The 17,181-nt window shown below is 42.6% G+C and overlaps 1 protein-coding gene across 1 annotated transcript in view; it reads left to right on the top strand.

Moving 5' to 3' along the window:
- Nucleotides 1–244: 244 nt before the first annotated feature.
- Nucleotides 245–17,181, top strand: part of ADAM10 (ADAM metallopeptidase domain 10) — a 126,848-nt gene continuing 109,911 nt past the window's right edge. The window contains exon 1 of the mRNA XM_084640429.1: nt 245–581. Coding sequence (XP_084496555.1) covers nt 527–581 — 55 coding nt within the window. The 5' untranslated portion in view covers nt 245–526. The remainder of the gene's footprint in view (nt 582–17,181) is intronic.

Below are 17,181 nucleotides of genomic sequence, written 5' to 3' on the forward strand. Positions count from 1 at the left end.
GCGGTGGTCTTCACAGTGTGCTGCTCGTGCACGCTGCTGCGCGTGCACGCCCCACGCCAGCGCCTCTGCCCGAACAATGAAACGTGGGGGACGGGGACGCTGCCCCTTTAAGACAGCAGGCACACTATTTTCCAGCAACGCCCCGACGCTTGGGTCTGGCTCGGGGGCTCCCTGTACCACGTGGGAGGAGGCGGGTCTGAGCGGGGGGGCGGGGTGTGGCGTGGCCGATCGCGCGCTGTGGGCGTGCCCCCGAGCCCCGCCCCTCCCTGGTGCGGGCGTCGCGCGGGGGGCGGGCGGACGGCGGAGGTAGGGTGGCTGTGGCTCCAGGAGAGGGGCGCGCTGCCGGGCGGGCGCTGAGGCGGAACGAGTCGCAGAGTCGAGGGTTGGAGGATCGGGCGGAAGCGTCTGCCTGTGCAGCGGCGAAACGAAGGGAAGCGCCTCGGTGCCCCTCCCGATCCCAGTCCCTGGCCGGAGCGGATGCGCTGCGGTTAGGAGGAAGCGGCGGCGGGGCCTGGGCCAGGCGAAGATGGTGCTGGTGGGGGCGATAATCCTGTTCTGCTCTTGGGCGGCCGGAGCCGGAGGTAGGGACTGGACGGGGCCTGGCACCGGGCGGTGTCTCTGCCACCCCTTGTTGGGGGCGAGTGAGGGGACCGCTCGAGGCCGCGGTGGGGGGGCGCTCCGCGTCTCCCCCATTTATAGACTCGAAGGGAGCTCGGGGCCTCTTCCAGTTGCTGGCTCCCGTCTTTGGAGCGGATCTGGGCCCCGCTTCTCGGGGATCTCCCCCTGAGTTACCCGCATGTCAGGCCTGGGTTAGATCCGTGGGCGCTTCTCTTTCCCTCCACCGCCAGATTGCTGGGCCGGATCCAGACCTTCCTGTACGGGCTCTTGTCGCCCCCCCCCCCCCCCCCCCCCCCCCGTTGCTGGGCTGGGTCCAATCCCCGCACCACCCGGTGATTCTTCTCCCCGCAGGTCACTGAGCTGAATTCTTCCTCTTCCTTCCCCGAAAAATCTCTCCGCTGGGATTTGTTTTCTGCCCCATGGTTCCTAGGCTGGGTCTCACTTCCCTTCCCCTCGTCCTCTGGGACTTTCTTTATGGCCTCAGGATCTGTGGTTGCCCAAGCTCGTTTTCTGTTGTTCTCTCTAAATCTTCCTCCCCCGCCCGTTGTGTGACGGGAGCGGTAAGATGGTCTGTGTTTGAGAGAGAACAAGGCGAACAAACAGCAGAGCATGGGGGTGGTTGTTGCCTGGTGAATTGTCTTTCGCCCTCAACAAGGCATACAGTAAACCTCACCAAACCACTTTCAGGCACATAAAAGATGTAAACTGGCTGGAACATTCTCCCTCTCCCCAAGGAAGAACATCTTCAAGAGAAAGTAGAGTGGTTGAAAGTTGAAAGCTATTGTGTTTTAAAGGTCTGGGAAGATGATTTAGCCTTTTGTTAACACTTCTTAAAGCTCCAGTTTCTATGTAATAATTTCCCAGTTTTTGAGGTCACTTGAGTTTTTAAAGGCGGAAGTATGGTTAGTGAAAGAAGTTAGAGCTGCCTTATCTGCTGTGGAAATAGAATATAAAAGCTGGGATTTCCTGGAATGGAACTGTAGTTACAGCTAGGGGCTTAACTCTGTCCCAGGCCAGGGAACCATAACCTTGGAAGAAGCGCTGTTGCTTTTGACACTATTTTTATAGTGGCTTCCTAACCGAGAAATGCACTTTGGGATTAGGAAGCTATTAGGGGAGGTGTTTTTGCGGGGGGGAGGGGGGAGGGCGGATGACTCTGGAAATGGAAGGGTTAATGGCAGCATAGGTGGAGCAGTTGATAGAGGGATGGATAGAGTCGTTGATAAGGGACTTTTACTTGTCACTTATTCTGTTTGAGCTCTGTTTCTGTACATTTCAGTATTAATGGGATTGTGCAAAAGATGTCATTTTGGATGAATTGTAATAAAACAATTTTGAAGTAGCTACATGAAGACTTCAGAACACAGTTTTTAGGCAAAGCCAACAGAAAAATACTTCTAAGATAGAGCAGAGAAAGCAATCCAGTTTATGTTGTCAAAACACAACACTAATCCTGCAGTATCTAGTATTTATATAGGTCAGAATATGGACCAAGTTTTGGTACTGATGTTCTTGTAATTTTGCAAATATTAGGACATAACGTTCTTGTTTTAAAATATATTGGAGTACTATTCAAGGATTTTTCCTCAACGCTTTATATAAATTGATTAAATTGCTCTGACAATGGGAGCATTTGAGTTAGTTCATCCTCTGTTCTTAAAATCACCACGTTCTTGTGGTGGTCTGCTTATTTTAAGCAATAAAATAATGCTTTAAGTACACTGAGAGTAAACTTAGAATGTACAAAAGCAAATTCACAGGATGCCAGTTTTAGGTCCAGATCTGTCAGTTTTACTTTGGAAATTCATATTCGGATTAGCCAATGAAAGAGGAATGGGGTTCTATTTTTATTTATTTATATATATATAGATAGATAGATTTGGGAAATGTATCAAACCTATGTTTTTGTGTGTAAACATAATCCTCAGCAGAGATAGTAACATATTGGGATTGCTGTTGGTATCCATTTCCGCCCCCCACCCCCCAAATGATGCATGCGACATGGATCAGGTATCATTCTCAGTTTCGCATTATATGTTGGAGGCATAGAAGTCTGTCTTTAATTGGAATCTAAATATGTGTTTTACAGTGATGTAGACAAATATTTTTAAAAAATCAAATTATTTTTATTTAATTTTTTATTTACATGTTTTATTTACTTTTCATTTTGCAGTGGATGTGCTGTAGTTATTTTTGCAGTTTATAGCCCCAGATTTTACAGATTTTTTTTTTAACTAAAACTTCACATTTAAAATGTTAACGTATAGAGGGAAAAGACACGTCTCTAATCTTATAAACATAACTGTAAAAGCAGCACAAACTCATACAAAATTGAGAAACAAATTGCCAGCACTCTATTTCCAACCAATACTACCTTCCAATATAATGAACTTACACAAGTCAAGAAAGCTGAAATAACTTCAACCAGGCAGTGGTCCTCCATCAGTGTTTACAGTTCAAAGTCATTAAGATTTATGCTCTTCAGTCACATAGGTGCTTTTGAAAATACCACCCTCAGAGTGCTTAAATGGTTCTTAAAATGTTGACGTACACATTAACAGTTCATAGTTTTGTTAATATGTTCAATGTCTAAATAACTTATGCGATTTTGTTTTGAAGTGACAATGGTTTTATGCCACTAAAAGAAGCTTTCAGTAAAATACATTCACCTTGATGCATTGAAATGAATGTACCTGTTTAAGTGTTAGCAAGATTAGGTCCTTAATTCTGAATGTAATATGGTTTTTTGCTCATAACAGTTCTGTAAAATTCAAATACATCTATCAGTACTGGCATCAAAAGGAGCAACATTTATAGTTTAATTATAAATTGTAATCTAAAACTGTCATAGTAACACAAATTTTCAAATCAGTTTTTACAAAGCCTTAACTTGATTTGAATGAATATTTTTTTTTTTTAAGTCATCTGACAAATCACCTTGAGTTGAATGGCTCCAGCCTGCTTGATACAAAGTTTGTTTAGAAAACCACTTAAACTCTATACATGCTCAGGTTCCAGTGACAACCGGTTTTCATTGGGTTCCACTTCTAAAAAGTACTGTCACTTAATAAATTGTTCTAGGACAAAATGATTATTGAAATGTCCTTATTGTGATCTTTTGTAATCATTAATACATTTATTAATAACATTCAGAACCAATTCCTACAAACATATATACATAAATGTTTAAGGATCAGGGCCTATACAAACTTATGTCAATATAACGTCGCTTAGGGGTTATCCACACTCCTGAGCAGTGCAGTTATATCAACCTAACTCCTCGTGTAGATAGCACTATGTTAATGGGAGGCTTCTCCTGTCAACATAGGTACCACCTCTTAGGGAAGCGGAATACTTACCTATATAGGAGAAACTCTACTGTCATATAAGTGGCGTTGTCTATGATTAAAAAGTTTAGGGAAAAGCCTGTCTTGAAGTTAGACCACTTTCTGTTAGCAAATTATGTTGAAGCTAAGTAAATGTAGCATTCAGAAAAAAGTGATCCAGCTCTACAGTTACAGGGTTACAGTAATTAGCATATACATCCATTTTTCACAGTTGGAAGAAGTGGAATCATTTGGAGATCTGTTTTAGAGAGATGCAAACTTGCTAGCTTCATGCACCTAAAGCTGTTAAGAATTTTTAAAAGATAAGTCTTAACTTAAAAGTTAGAAACTAGAATCCTGAAATTAGTTATTGTCTATAAGAAATACAATAAAAGATATTACATCACACACCTTGTAACAACTTCTGTTGGTGAGAGAAACACTTTTGAGCCACACAGAGCTCTTCTGGTCTGTTACCTCACCCACCTTGTCTCTTTAATACCCTGAGACTGACACAGCTACAACTACTCTTATTGCTTATAAGAATTTTTAATGTACAGTTCGAAAAGTTAAATTGAGCACTGTGGAGGCATTTGGTTTAGGGGCTATTCAGTGACTTACACTACTATTGCATCCACAAGCAAGGCAGTGATGCGTGTGTGTGTGTGTTCTTGACAACATTTAGCACACACTACGCATACCAGTTTTCTATGAGGAAGCAGGATGCAACTATTAAATGATGTTAATGAGTTCCAAACAGGGTGGATTTGATTTAAATCACGAGTCAGGAAGGTTCGATTTAATCATAGATTTCTACATAAAAGTGCATTCTTGTTGGTTGTTATAACATTAATACATATTCTTCACAACTCACAGATAGAAGTAGGTTTCATTTTTAGGAGGTACACACTATATATATTTTTAAGTGATTTATTTTGAAAACTTTTCAGATTAGTTTTACAGCTATATCAGAAAATGAATGATGGTTTGGTTATTTCATTTACCAAAGGTAATTGAAGCAGCTATCTCCAATTCGACAGGTTAATCATTAATTTTGGAGGATTGTCTTGCCATGCAGTATTAGGAGGAGAATATCGCCAGACAGACATTTAAATTGTTTTATTTAACTAAAACAACAATGTTATATATTCTGGATTTTTTTTCTTCAACAGCAAACATATAATATTTTAACAAAACAAGCATATGAATTTTTGAATTTAAACATTCACATTTTTTAAAATCAGGTTTGTTTTTGTTAAAATTGTTTTTAACTAAAATAGTTATATGCAATTAAAAAAAAACCCAAATATTAAATCAATTGTGTAAGCTGGGTCAACATGAGAAACTTAAAACATTGGCTTCTGCAGCTAACTCAGTCGTCTTCACCTTCATTTTCCTGTTCGTTCATAATCTGGAAAAGAAAAACAAGCTTTCCTGCTTTTTCAGGTCCCAAACGATTTCTCAATTTGTCATGAATTAGTACAAAGGAAGAAAATATTCTTTCTAAACCAGCAGAAGAAGTGAATGCTGTTAAAAGTGAGATTATTGCTTCAACAGTCTCTGAATCCAAGTGCTGAAGTGACTTCTACCAGTTCACTGGTGTGACTTTCTTTAAAACATCATCAGCAAACATATATTTCTTGAATGGTTCTTATTCCCAAACTGGGCCTGCTGCTATTATAGGTTTTCCCTTCTAGTGAGAGAATGGTATGGTAGATCTCCAATCAATGAAGGCTACGCTTAGAAAGACCTGAAGACTTCTGGAATATGCTGCTCAGAACAGTTTCACTTTTGTTTCTACTGCCTGTCCCTCCCTTCTCACATTTATCTCCAGACTACTTCTTGTCCAGATCTATTCCACACCCAGCAATCTTCTATTCATTGAACTCCTTGAAACTTTGCACTTTTAGAGAGAGGTAAGGGATTGACTCTGTGTACACAAATTTGCAGAGGGACAATAGGGTTGAGGTCTGTTATTTCTCAACTCTATATTTTATTTATTTATTTTAAAACATTTTTGCTGTTAACAAGCATGTTATCTCTGGAGACACAAATCCACAGTTTGAGAACTGCAAAACTAAGCCTCTCTGATGGTATCTTCTAGACTGAGCACTGAATCCCATTGGGTAGATGGAAACCTAAATCTATACAGAAGCCCCTGGAACCCGATGAGATTGGATCCCTAATCCATGAACTATTGAAACTCATTTACAAAACTTTTCTTAAACATTACATGAATATATTGTCTCATAGAATTATAATTTATAATCCCTATTCCATGATGAGATAGCTTTGAGCTATAATATATCCTTATCTTTAGATTGATTTTTTTTCATAAAATGCTTTTTTTAAATTTTTTTTTATTAAATCATTGATTTTTATCCACCCTGGTTCCAAAATGAGTTGCTTCCAGTCTTCAAAGAAGGTGAATATAGTCCATGGTCTTCTAGTTGAGGGATAGAAAAGTGTGGGATAGGAAATGGGCCTGGGAGAACTTTTGGCCTCAAAAGTTAACCTGTGTGATTGGCACGTGGGTTTGAGGATCTGGGTTGGCCGTGTCCAATTGTGAGCCATACTGCAAAGCTATACCTGAGTTGCTATATCCTTACAAGTGCTGTGTTCACTCATGTCACTAGGACTTCTGGGGGTATATTCTGTGGTTCTTTGTGCTCTGGTAAGCTGAGCTGCTCTGATTCTTCTCCAGTGAATTGTGAGAGAACTTGTCTGTCCTTGTGGGCACATGGAGGGAATTGTGGCAATACCTTGGAGGATTATTAGCGTTTTAAGAGATTTAATCTGCATCCTCACCACAGAGCGGGTGTGTTACCAGCCCGAACAGAAGTGGCACTTGAGCTTTAATCTATACCCCAAGCCGGACAGCTAGGATTTAAAGCACCACCAACCTCATGTGAGAGGGTTTTGTGTGTGATGGGGAGAGGGGATTTAGGAGCAACACCTGAGTGAGCACCTGAGTTAACTCAGCAGTGAGGTACATGATGGAATTCAAGCAGTTTCTAAATCTAGCTAAGCTAAAAAATTTGATGTAGGTTCATGTGTGACCTTCTTCATCTGTAGTACTACCAAATTTGGATCGTCTTTAAATTTCAATGATAAAAGAACACTGCCATTTTGAAATTCTTTTTTCAGTTTTCTTTTTAAAAGTCTTAGTAACTTGAGGTACCCTTGCTTTTTATTGCCATTTTTTGTTTAAAACACATTCTTTTGTTTTTCTTTCCTGTTGTGTAAAAAAACCCCCACAAATAAGGGAAATTAGCTCTGAGGAAACTTACTAAGCACCAAACTCAGAGGAAGAAAATTGTACTTTTTTTAAACTATTACATAAAATAATTTAAATAGATATGATTTTTTTTGGTTGGTGTCCCTTTAAAATTAAAGTTCTAGTATTTATGGTGTATCTTACATTTGTTAATTTATTTCCTAATGTCCGTTTTAATTTTACTGCGTGACTTCCAGTGCATATAACTGAGTGGGGGTCTTTGCAAATATTTTTGCGCTGTATTTTTTCGGAATACTTGTTAACAGTAAGTTGGGTGCAGAAGCTGCAGAGTGTCTTAAAATGCATTCAGAATCCTAGTATGATGCAAACTTATATGGGTATATAATATATGAAATCATTTTTCACAAAGGTTTATCTAAAAGTTTGTTTTTGTGAGGGAATGCTATCAACTTGAAATCTCTAATCTGTTTCAAATAGTTAAAGGTAGTTTCAGGTACTATATCTGTCAGTGTCCCTCTGCCAATTCTTGTGAACTTAAAATCACACTTTCCTATTTTTTGGTTTTTTTTCCTGTGTCTATATGAAGGGCGCGCACACACACACGTACACAGAGCGAAACAATGAAACTACATTTGATAGCACATTAAGTATAAAGTAAACACACTGAAAGTATACTTTTTCTCTTTCAAAAAAAGAAAAGGAGGACTTGTGGCACCTTAGAGACTAACACATTTATTTGAGCATAAATTTTCATGAGCCACAGCTCACTTCATCGGATGAATGGCTCACAAAAGCTTATGCTGAAATAAATTGGTTAGTCTCTAAGGTGCCACAAGTACTCCTTTTCTTTTTGCGGATACAGACTAACACGGCTGCTACTCTCTCAGTAATCCAAGGTGCGATGTGGTGTAAATCTACAGTGCTCCTGGAAAATGTATATGGAACTTTAAGTGAACGGGGTCCACATGGCCAGTTAGACCATGGCATGTTAGAGCACTGTAGATTTATATCAAAGCCCTGGTCTACACTAGGACTTTAGGTCAAATTTAGCAGCATTAAATCGATGTAAACCTGCACCCGTCCACACGATGAAGCCCTTTATTTCGACTTAAAGGGCTCTTAAAATCGATTTCCTTACTCCACCCCTGACAAGTGGATTAGCGCTTAAATCGGCCTTGCTGGCTCGAATTTGGGGTACTGTGGACACAATTCGATGGTATTGGCCTCCGGGAGCTATCCCAGAGTGCTCCATTGTGACCGCCCTGGACAGCACTCTCAACTCAGATGCACGATTGTTTGCCATTGCTCTGACGCAGGGAGGGGCGACTGAGGACACGGCTTACAGGGTTGGCTTCAGGGAGCTAAAATCAACAAAGGGGGTGGCTTTACATCAAGGAGTATTTCAGGCAGGACTTCACGGAGGGTTCCAATAAGAAATGGTGCACCTAAGTTATTGTTCTTATTGGAACAAGGAGGTTAGCCTGGCCTCTGATTGATACATGGCTAGATTTACCTCGCTGCACCTTCTCTGTGAGTGACTGCAGTGTGACCTAGAGGAATGAGTCCCCTAGACAGGGGAGGCGGGGAAGCAAATGAATACAGAACAAATCTGGTCTATTTCTTGTTTTGATCCACTCCATCTATCTTTTACATCTTTGGCTGGCAGCAGACGGTGCAGAAGGACTGCATGCCATCCACATCTCATGGCTGCTCGGCAGAAGATGGTACAGTACGACTGCTAGCCATCCTCATCTCTTGCCTGCCCGGCAGAAGATGGTACAGTACGACTGCTAGCAATCCGTATCCCCTGCCTGCTCACCATAAGACGATTCAATAGGACTGACTGCAGGACTAAAGAGAGTGACCTGGTCAAGTCACTCCAAATTTAGTCCCTGCGCCCATGTCTGCCCAGGCGCTCCCAGCCGACGTGGCCAGGAGCACCTCGGACACGACGAGGACGGCTACCAGTCGTATTGCACCGTCTGCTGCCAGAAGGCAATGGGTTGCTGCTACTGTGTAGCAATGCCGTACTGCGTCTGCCAGCACCCAGGAGACATAGGGTGACGGTTACCTGAGCAGGCTCCATGCTTGCCGTGGTATGGCCTCTGCACAGGTAATTCAGGAAAAAAGGCGCAAAACGATTGTCTGCCCTTGCTTTCACGGAGGGAGGGAGGGAAGGGGGGCCTGACGATATGTACCCAAAACCACCCGTGACAATGTTTTAGCCCCATCAGGCATTGGGATCTCAACCCAGAATTCCAATGGGCAGCGGAGACTGCGGGAACTGTGGGATAGCTACCCACAGTGTAACGCTCCGGAAGTCGACTCTAGCCTCGGTACTGTGGAAGCACTCCGCCGAGTTAATGCACTTAGAGCATTTTCTGTGGGGACACACACACTCGAATATATACAACCGATTTCTAAAAAAAGACTTCTATAAATTCGACCTTATTCTGACATACCCTCAGTTTTCTACATGCCAACTCTGTATAGACATATCCTTAAACTTTAACTGTAACAGTAGAAGCTAAAAAGAAATGTTTGTGTCCCTTTAAGAGATTTCTTATCTTTTCTACTGGAAAAAGCAGCATGACCCTGCTGAATACAGAAGTTCTCTTTTTAGCTTGAAAAAAAGGACCAGCAATGCAAGCTTCCCTCTTAATGCAGCTCTGTAAAATTCTGTTCAATCTTTCACCTTGATGGAAGGTTAAATCTTATCTTCACATGAGCAAATAAGTTTTATAACTGGACTGGTAAATGTTCATGAAATGTTTTTTTGCAAGTCTTCTCTAATGTACCTCTGTCTTCAGCTGGTGAGAGTCACTCTCTCTCTCTCCAGTGATGAGTAGTTCACTCCCTATGCTGACATTTATAAAGCTGCCAATCAATGATGACTCTTGCAATGTGGACAGCTGTCCTGTAGGAACTAGGCTGAGACCATTAACCAGTTTCAAATAGCCTGTCAATCATACATCAGATTTTGTAATGACTTTTGGCTTTTTTGGATTGGGTTTGAGCTACTGACTTCAAAGTAAGACTTGTCTTACTATCAAGCAATGTGTAGTCCTCAATATAGTTTTGAGTTCAGTAGATTATAATGAGGATTATTGTGTGCTTTGCAGCTGAGAGATTGTATTTTATTCACAACAGTGATTTACAACGTCTTCCTTAAAATGGTGAGGAACTTTGCCATTTAGACTTGTGAACTATGAAATTGTGTGCTGATGTTATACAAATCTGATCAGACCAGCTATAAATGTTGTTTATTAGAGTCTGAAATCTATAGTAAACTGTTCAGTGATATTCGTTTAACTTCTTGACTCATGTCTTTAACTCTATATAACATTGAGGTATGAAATAACTTTAGAAATTCCACAGATTTGGGTCATCATTTGGGCTGCAAGCTTATCATGCCGTGAAAAAAGTCATATATAGCGAGATTTTTCCTCTTCGTCTGTTGCCTTTTTGTGTCTGTGACTCATCTTGCAGCAACATCTCTTATCAAGTGGGCCTGGGCCTGAGCCTGGGCTTTGCTCTCTGCTCTTTGTGTTGTGACCTGATATACCAGGTCACAGAGCTGCTCAGGTTTGGCCAGCCTGCCACTCTGTTTGGATTGTGCAACACGTGTTCACAATGCCTAGAGCAGGGCACCAACTCCACATATTGGGCTAGCTCTTCAGCTCCTGCCCCAGGCCTTGCCTCCACACTGGGTAGGGATTAGGGTTATGCCAAGGGTGGAAGATGGTTCGTTCCCCCTCAGGAGGGCGAGGAGGGCATTTTTTTATCAATTCAGGAAGCAGTCACAGTAAATCTACATTTATCCTGTGACTTTTACTAAATTTGCTGTGATCAGGTTTTTTTTATTAAAAAATACCGTGACAAATCTGCAGTCCTAGTCATCGCTAATTATTGTTGTGGGCACATACGGTGTATCACAGACAAATTACTGATGTGAGTGCCACTGTTTGAAGTAGGAGAGAACAGTGTTATTAGTATAACTGTAATTTTTAGTGGAAGATAGAGGCCAGATTTTTAATCTAAATATGTGGGTGCACAATGCTTCATTTTTTCAGCTGCAGTCACACCTGCATATATGACATTTTGCATTGTTTCAGTGAAATTATTTGGGCTAACAGTTGTAATATCTGAACATAATCTTATCACATAATTTTCCACATAAAACACTTCACCCAAAAAATCGCAAGGGGGGGTGTTTTCACATTTAATTTCTCCTCAAACAGAGTTACGAATATTACAAACCATCTCCATTCCTGAGGTGTTCATAATTCTGTGGCTCTACTGTACCACAGACAGCTGTGCAAACTTCAGACCACCCTGCCATATCAATCGTGATATGAAAGGACTACTTCTAGGACTACTCTAACCCCTCTGCTGGGATTGATTCCAGAGCGGTCAGTGATGGTAACTGTGTGGTGTGGCAAGGTTATTTATTAGGAACAGACTGGGTAATAACTCGTTTTTCATAGGCCACCAAACAGCCATGATATAGCATAATATATTCTCTGTCAAGAGCTTTACAGATGGATAAACACAATGGGTGAGATTTTTCATCCCCGCAAGCCAGGTAAAAGGGCTAGTGTGACGAAAAGGAGCTCTAAAATCTGGATCTGTCCAGGGAGGAATTCTCCCAGCCTGGGAAGTGAGGAAGACAGCCACAGATGTCCTCTCCTCCCATAAATTCTGGGAGAAAAGAGTGAAGCTGTAGCATATAGTGCTGTACTGATGATGCCCATAGGTAACCAGTGGCTGAGCTACTGTAACTTAGTCCCCAGTTATATCTGTTATGCGTGACTAGCTCAGAATTAGGAGGGTGCAAAGGTGGCTTGAAGCTACCTTGTCACCCCCCACCTCTGTGTGAGAGTTGTTTGTTGTCTCTTTGTGCCATACCTCTATCTTAGTCACTTTCTGTAGTCAGTTAGATTCTAAATGTAGACCTCGGAAAATTGGTTGAAGTAAAAACATTTTGAGGGAAATAGGGAGTGTGGGGATTAAGATTAACAAAAATGTCAGTTACTTGGGTTTATAAACTTGGTGAAAGTTGTTCATATGTATGTACACTGAACATAGTTTAACAATGTGATGGTAATATTTGTAGTACTTTTCCCTTCCTCTTACCCTCTGTATTCCTGCCTAGTCTTTGTACTTACCCTGCTACTACTTTACCATATTTCACTACCTCTGTAATTAATGCTAGCAAGTTTTCATCTGTCTTGGACCGACATTTGTGACACAGGAGAGCAATGTGTCATATCTTATGTTTAAGGCAGTGTTGTCTGTCATGGAAGTCATGGATTCCGTGACCACCATGACTTTTGCAGCCACTTGGGCAGCCCCTGAGCCAACAGAAGCAGTTTGGGTGTGGAGAGGGCTTGGGGCTGGGGGGGGTGCTCCCATCAGCATGTCCCTGCAGCTCCTAGGTGGAGAGGCCAGGGGGGCTCCATGTGCTTTTCACACTTGCAGGCCCTGCCCCCAAAGCTCCCATTGGCAGCGCCTCCCGGACAGTGGGAGCTGCGCCTGCAGAGCCAGCGCTTGTGGCGGGAGCAGCAGTGTGCAGAGCCCCCCTGGCCAGAGCTGCAGGAACATGCGGAAACCCACCAATCCCCCTCCCCCTCCCCCCAGCACCTGGGCACCAGTGCCTGCGAGTGGCCACCGGCCCAAGTTTTAGTTAAAATCACGGACAGGTCATGGCTGTGAATTTTTGTTCATTGCCCGTGACCTGTCCATGACTTTTACTAAAAATACCCATGAGTAAAACATAGCCTTACTTATGTAAAATCCCTTGATCCATCCAATCATCCTCTCTAAAACAGGGTGGATAGAGTAATTTGGCTTTCCTCGGTCCTTTGCGTGGATATAAATGGTCCATCCAGTATTACTAACTTTATTTTCAAGGGATATTCATTTTACACACTGAGTTCTGTGCTTAAGGAATTTTAAATGAAAGTTGTGACCTTGTAGAGGAGGAGACTCCCACATTGAGAACACCTTATCCTCTGGCCCTGATGTAGAGCAATCTGCTGTTATTCTTTTAGTGATTGTCTGTCTCCACAGATTCCATTCTTGGTGCACATGTGCCCCATGCATGGAAAATTAGATTATTTTTAGGTGTGTGTCTTTGCCTTTGGAGCGGTCTAAACCACTACTCAGTTCCTTCTGCCCAACTGTGAGAGAGACGGAAACCTTTGCGAAGTCCTCATCCCTTCCACTGTGTGAACTAGATTTTAAGTTGAGTTATAGTCATAATTAGTGTTAGTGTAGTTAGTAGAGTTGATGAGGTTTTTGTTGCCTATGGCTTAGCCACCCAAATAAACTTTGTAGTTTCCTTTCGCCTAAGTTTCCCCTCCTCCCCCCATGCAGGGGTACTTCAAACATGGTAGACACCAAGCAACCAGGGTTAAGAACTGTATCTCATTTGACTTGATTGTAGACCTGTTAATGATAGGCACTCTCTGTACCTCATGTGCTTCCCAGAGGAAAATGTACCAAAGTGTTGCTATATGTATTGTTCCTTTTTGAAGTGTACACAGAAGGAACTTGAGGGAGGCAAGACTCAAGCTTCTACTACTTGAGAAGTCTATACAAGTCTCCACGGGCTTGGAGACCTGAGAATCCTCAGCAGACAGGTCAGTCTCTTCCAGCTAATGGAGTCTGGAGTGGAGTCACGGCTCATGAGGGCTACTACTAGTCACCCCTTTTGTTGTCAATGTCCCAGAGAGGCAGGAAAGACCACCACTCCAGGGAAGGGGCTAGGTGTAGGTTGTCCAACACCATGCAGGAGACATGAGCCACAGCTTTCTTCAGACTACTTCTGTCAACAGCCATAATCAGGGGGCTGTGTTAGTAGCTTGGTACCAAAGAGGAAGATAGCATCAAAAGTTCCTTATGATTATAAGGACCATGCTGCACTCAGTACTGAGTTCAGTGCCCAGAACCTCGACAACAAATGCTTCCCTTACAGTATCAGTGTTGGTCACCTCTCTATCAGCTGATGCTTCAGCACCAGCTGTCTGTGCTTCAATATCTTGGCATCGAACCAGTATCTTTCAATTGGCTGAAAATGTTTAAGGGAAGTTATTGCTAAACTCCCAGCTTCTTGTTTCCCATGTGTGTCCAGCTGAGTCTCATTGATACGGGCATCTCCATGCCTTAAACAAGGCGTGTCGGATAGGACTGTCTTTTCCCTAGAAACAGTTTACTTTTTCCTCTTCCTCAGCAGAGCAGAGGACACGAGCAGGGGAAGAGTCTGTTTTCCCTGCGGGTGTTGCAGTGGGAGTCTGGGAGGAAATCCAGAGGGGCCCCCCCTCCCCCGGGGTATTAAAAAGAGATCTAGGGAGAACTTTAGTTGGTCTCCCCCAAGCCTCCTTCCCCACATTATCCATATCAGCTATGCTCATACTGGTTCCCTTGGGGTATAAAACTCTGCTCCAGAAAGTCAGCATCCTCATTTATATTGAGGGTTAGATGTCATTCACCTGTAGACAGATTCAGACTCCCAAACTCCCAATTCAGCTAATTCATCTGCAGCTATTAGGTCAAGAGAAGGACAGTGGGGATGATCATTACTCGCCTGAGCTGGAGTACCTAGCACCTCTTACTATATCCTTTTCTTCCCCCAGAGAAGCCTTCAGTCCTCCATTGTAGCCTCTGTTTGAGTTCAAGGTCTGTCAAGACCTAATGTAACATCCAGTATTTCTGCCATCCTTTTCCTTAGAAGAAGTAGCATAAATCCGTGTGTATCCTTAATATAGCAGCATCAGGAAGGCTGTGTATTCACATAAATCAGGGATTACACAAACCTGCCAAGGCAATTCCAGCTACCTGCAAGGGCGCTGACTGGAGGTATAAGGTTCCAGCTAAAGGCTCAAGTACTCTTACCAGCCTTCTGCACTTGACTCCCTGACAGTACAAGCGGCCTAAGGGAAGGCAAAGCAGCAAGGTCTCCCAGAGTCCACCCTTGATAAGGATCCTAAAAATCAATACCTTTTAGGCTGGAAGGTCTGTCCATTTGCAAGCTTACAAATGAGGATAGCAAACAGCCAAACAGTACTCTTTAATTACTCCTCATGTCCCTTTTCAGAGACCCCTCTCATGAGACTGTTAAAGCAGGAGTTAGACTCCCTTTTACAACTGAGAGCAGTGCAAAAATTGCCCTTAGAGTTCAAGGACAAAGGTTTTCATTCCCACTACTTAATCCCAAAGAGAGGAGGTTGGAGACCCATCCTCGGTCTTTGACATCTGTTGTTTCAAATTCCACATAGTTGACTTAGCTTCTACCATCCCTTCTTTGGGTCCTGAGCCCATTTTGTTCTGTTATGACCACAGCAACTTTCTCCTAAGTGGTTCTGCCTGCTCCTAGTCTCCTAGAATGGAGGCCAGATCCTGCATCCAGACCCAGCACTACATCTGACAGCCTGGATGCTGGCTGGCTGAAGTTTACGGAGAAACTGTTGAACCAGGAGTTCAAAATGTTTTGCTTCAAAGCAGGAAATCTTTGTTCAAACAGATGTACAAGGCCAAATAGAAAGGTTTCCTATCTGGGCAGCTCAACTTTTGCCATTGACCGCTTCATTTGCAGCAATACTGGACTGTTTGCTATCCCTGAAGCAATCTGGACTATCAATGAGCTCGAAGTCTATCGAGCAGGAATAGCTGCAGATCATCATCCTATCCAGAGCACACTCTATTTTGGCACCTTAAGTGATGATAAAATTTCTGAAAGGATTTCTTTGATTTTTTTTACCGGTTAGGGAGCCGCCTCCTTCCTGGTACCTTATTATAGTACTAACTGGATTGATGGTGTTCTCCCGTCTTTGAGCCCATGACAATCTGGTTCCTTTGCCACCTAGCAATGAAAACAGCATTTCTGGTGACCATTACATCAGCTTAGGAGCAGTTAAACTCTCACTTCCAGCCCCTTGTAAATGGTCTTTCTACCAGGACAGTTACCCTTAGACCTCACCTGAAGTTCCTGCACTTGGTGGCTTCAGAATTCCATACAAATCAGTCCATTCACCTCCCAGTTTTCTTTCCCATGCTTCGTCCTAACACAGGGGAATTGAAGCATCACACATTAGACATAATGAGAGCGTTCTCTTTTTTTATTTAGGTAGGCTTGGTCCTAAAAATATGTCCTTGGCATTTGCTTCTATGACTAAAGATTGTCCTGTATCCACTTGGAGGTTATTCAAGTGGGTTTCTATACAAGGATTTTTTTTATTGATTAGTGAAGAAAGTTCATCATATTGGAGCATCCTCTGATGCTTGTTTGGATAATAATCCTATACATGGGATATATAGAGCAGTTACACAGAGCTCGATCTACAACTCACTATTCCATAGTGCAGGCTTCCAGATCAGATGATGGTTAGTAAGTTAGTTAGTGTGTTAGTAAGGCTGTCCTGCAATAGCTATTCAAATAGAACTCTTTGTACCACTGTCCAAGCAACTAAATAGCTACTTGATAGTCACCACATGTGGAATCTCTGTATGGTCAAAGAATGTTTGCCTTCCAGTAACTGATTCTTCAAGAAAAGGAGGACTTGTAGCACCTTTGAGACTAATAAATCTATTTGAGCATAAGCTTCCATGAACTACAGCTCACTTCATCGGATTCTTCAAGAGGTCTTGTCCACACAGATTCCATGACCCAACTGCCTTCCCTGCTAATTTGGAGCCCTGAGCTGATGGGATTCCATACTGGCGAGGGAACTGAGTGACACTTGAACCTACTCCATTCTTTATGTCCTTGGCTATAAGCACAGGTGGTAAGAGCACCGAGGACGCAGGCAGGGCTCCAGTGGACACTGCTATTCAAAAAGATTCTGATCTTGTGTGCATGGGCCAGAGTGGAATCTGTAGACAGTACAGCTGAAAGAACCACACTTACTGTAAGGAAAGTAACTGTTCTTTGTTTTGTCTTTGAGAAGTTACGGGCTGCCAACTTATGTCCTACATTTTGGGTTACCTGATGCATTTTTT

The sequence above is a fragment of the Lepidochelys olivacea genome, assembly GCF_965140295.1.
Source record: "Lepidochelys olivacea isolate rLepOli2 genome assembly, chromosome: 10".
NCBI lineage: Eukaryota > Metazoa > Chordata > Testudines > Cheloniidae > Lepidochelys > Lepidochelys olivacea.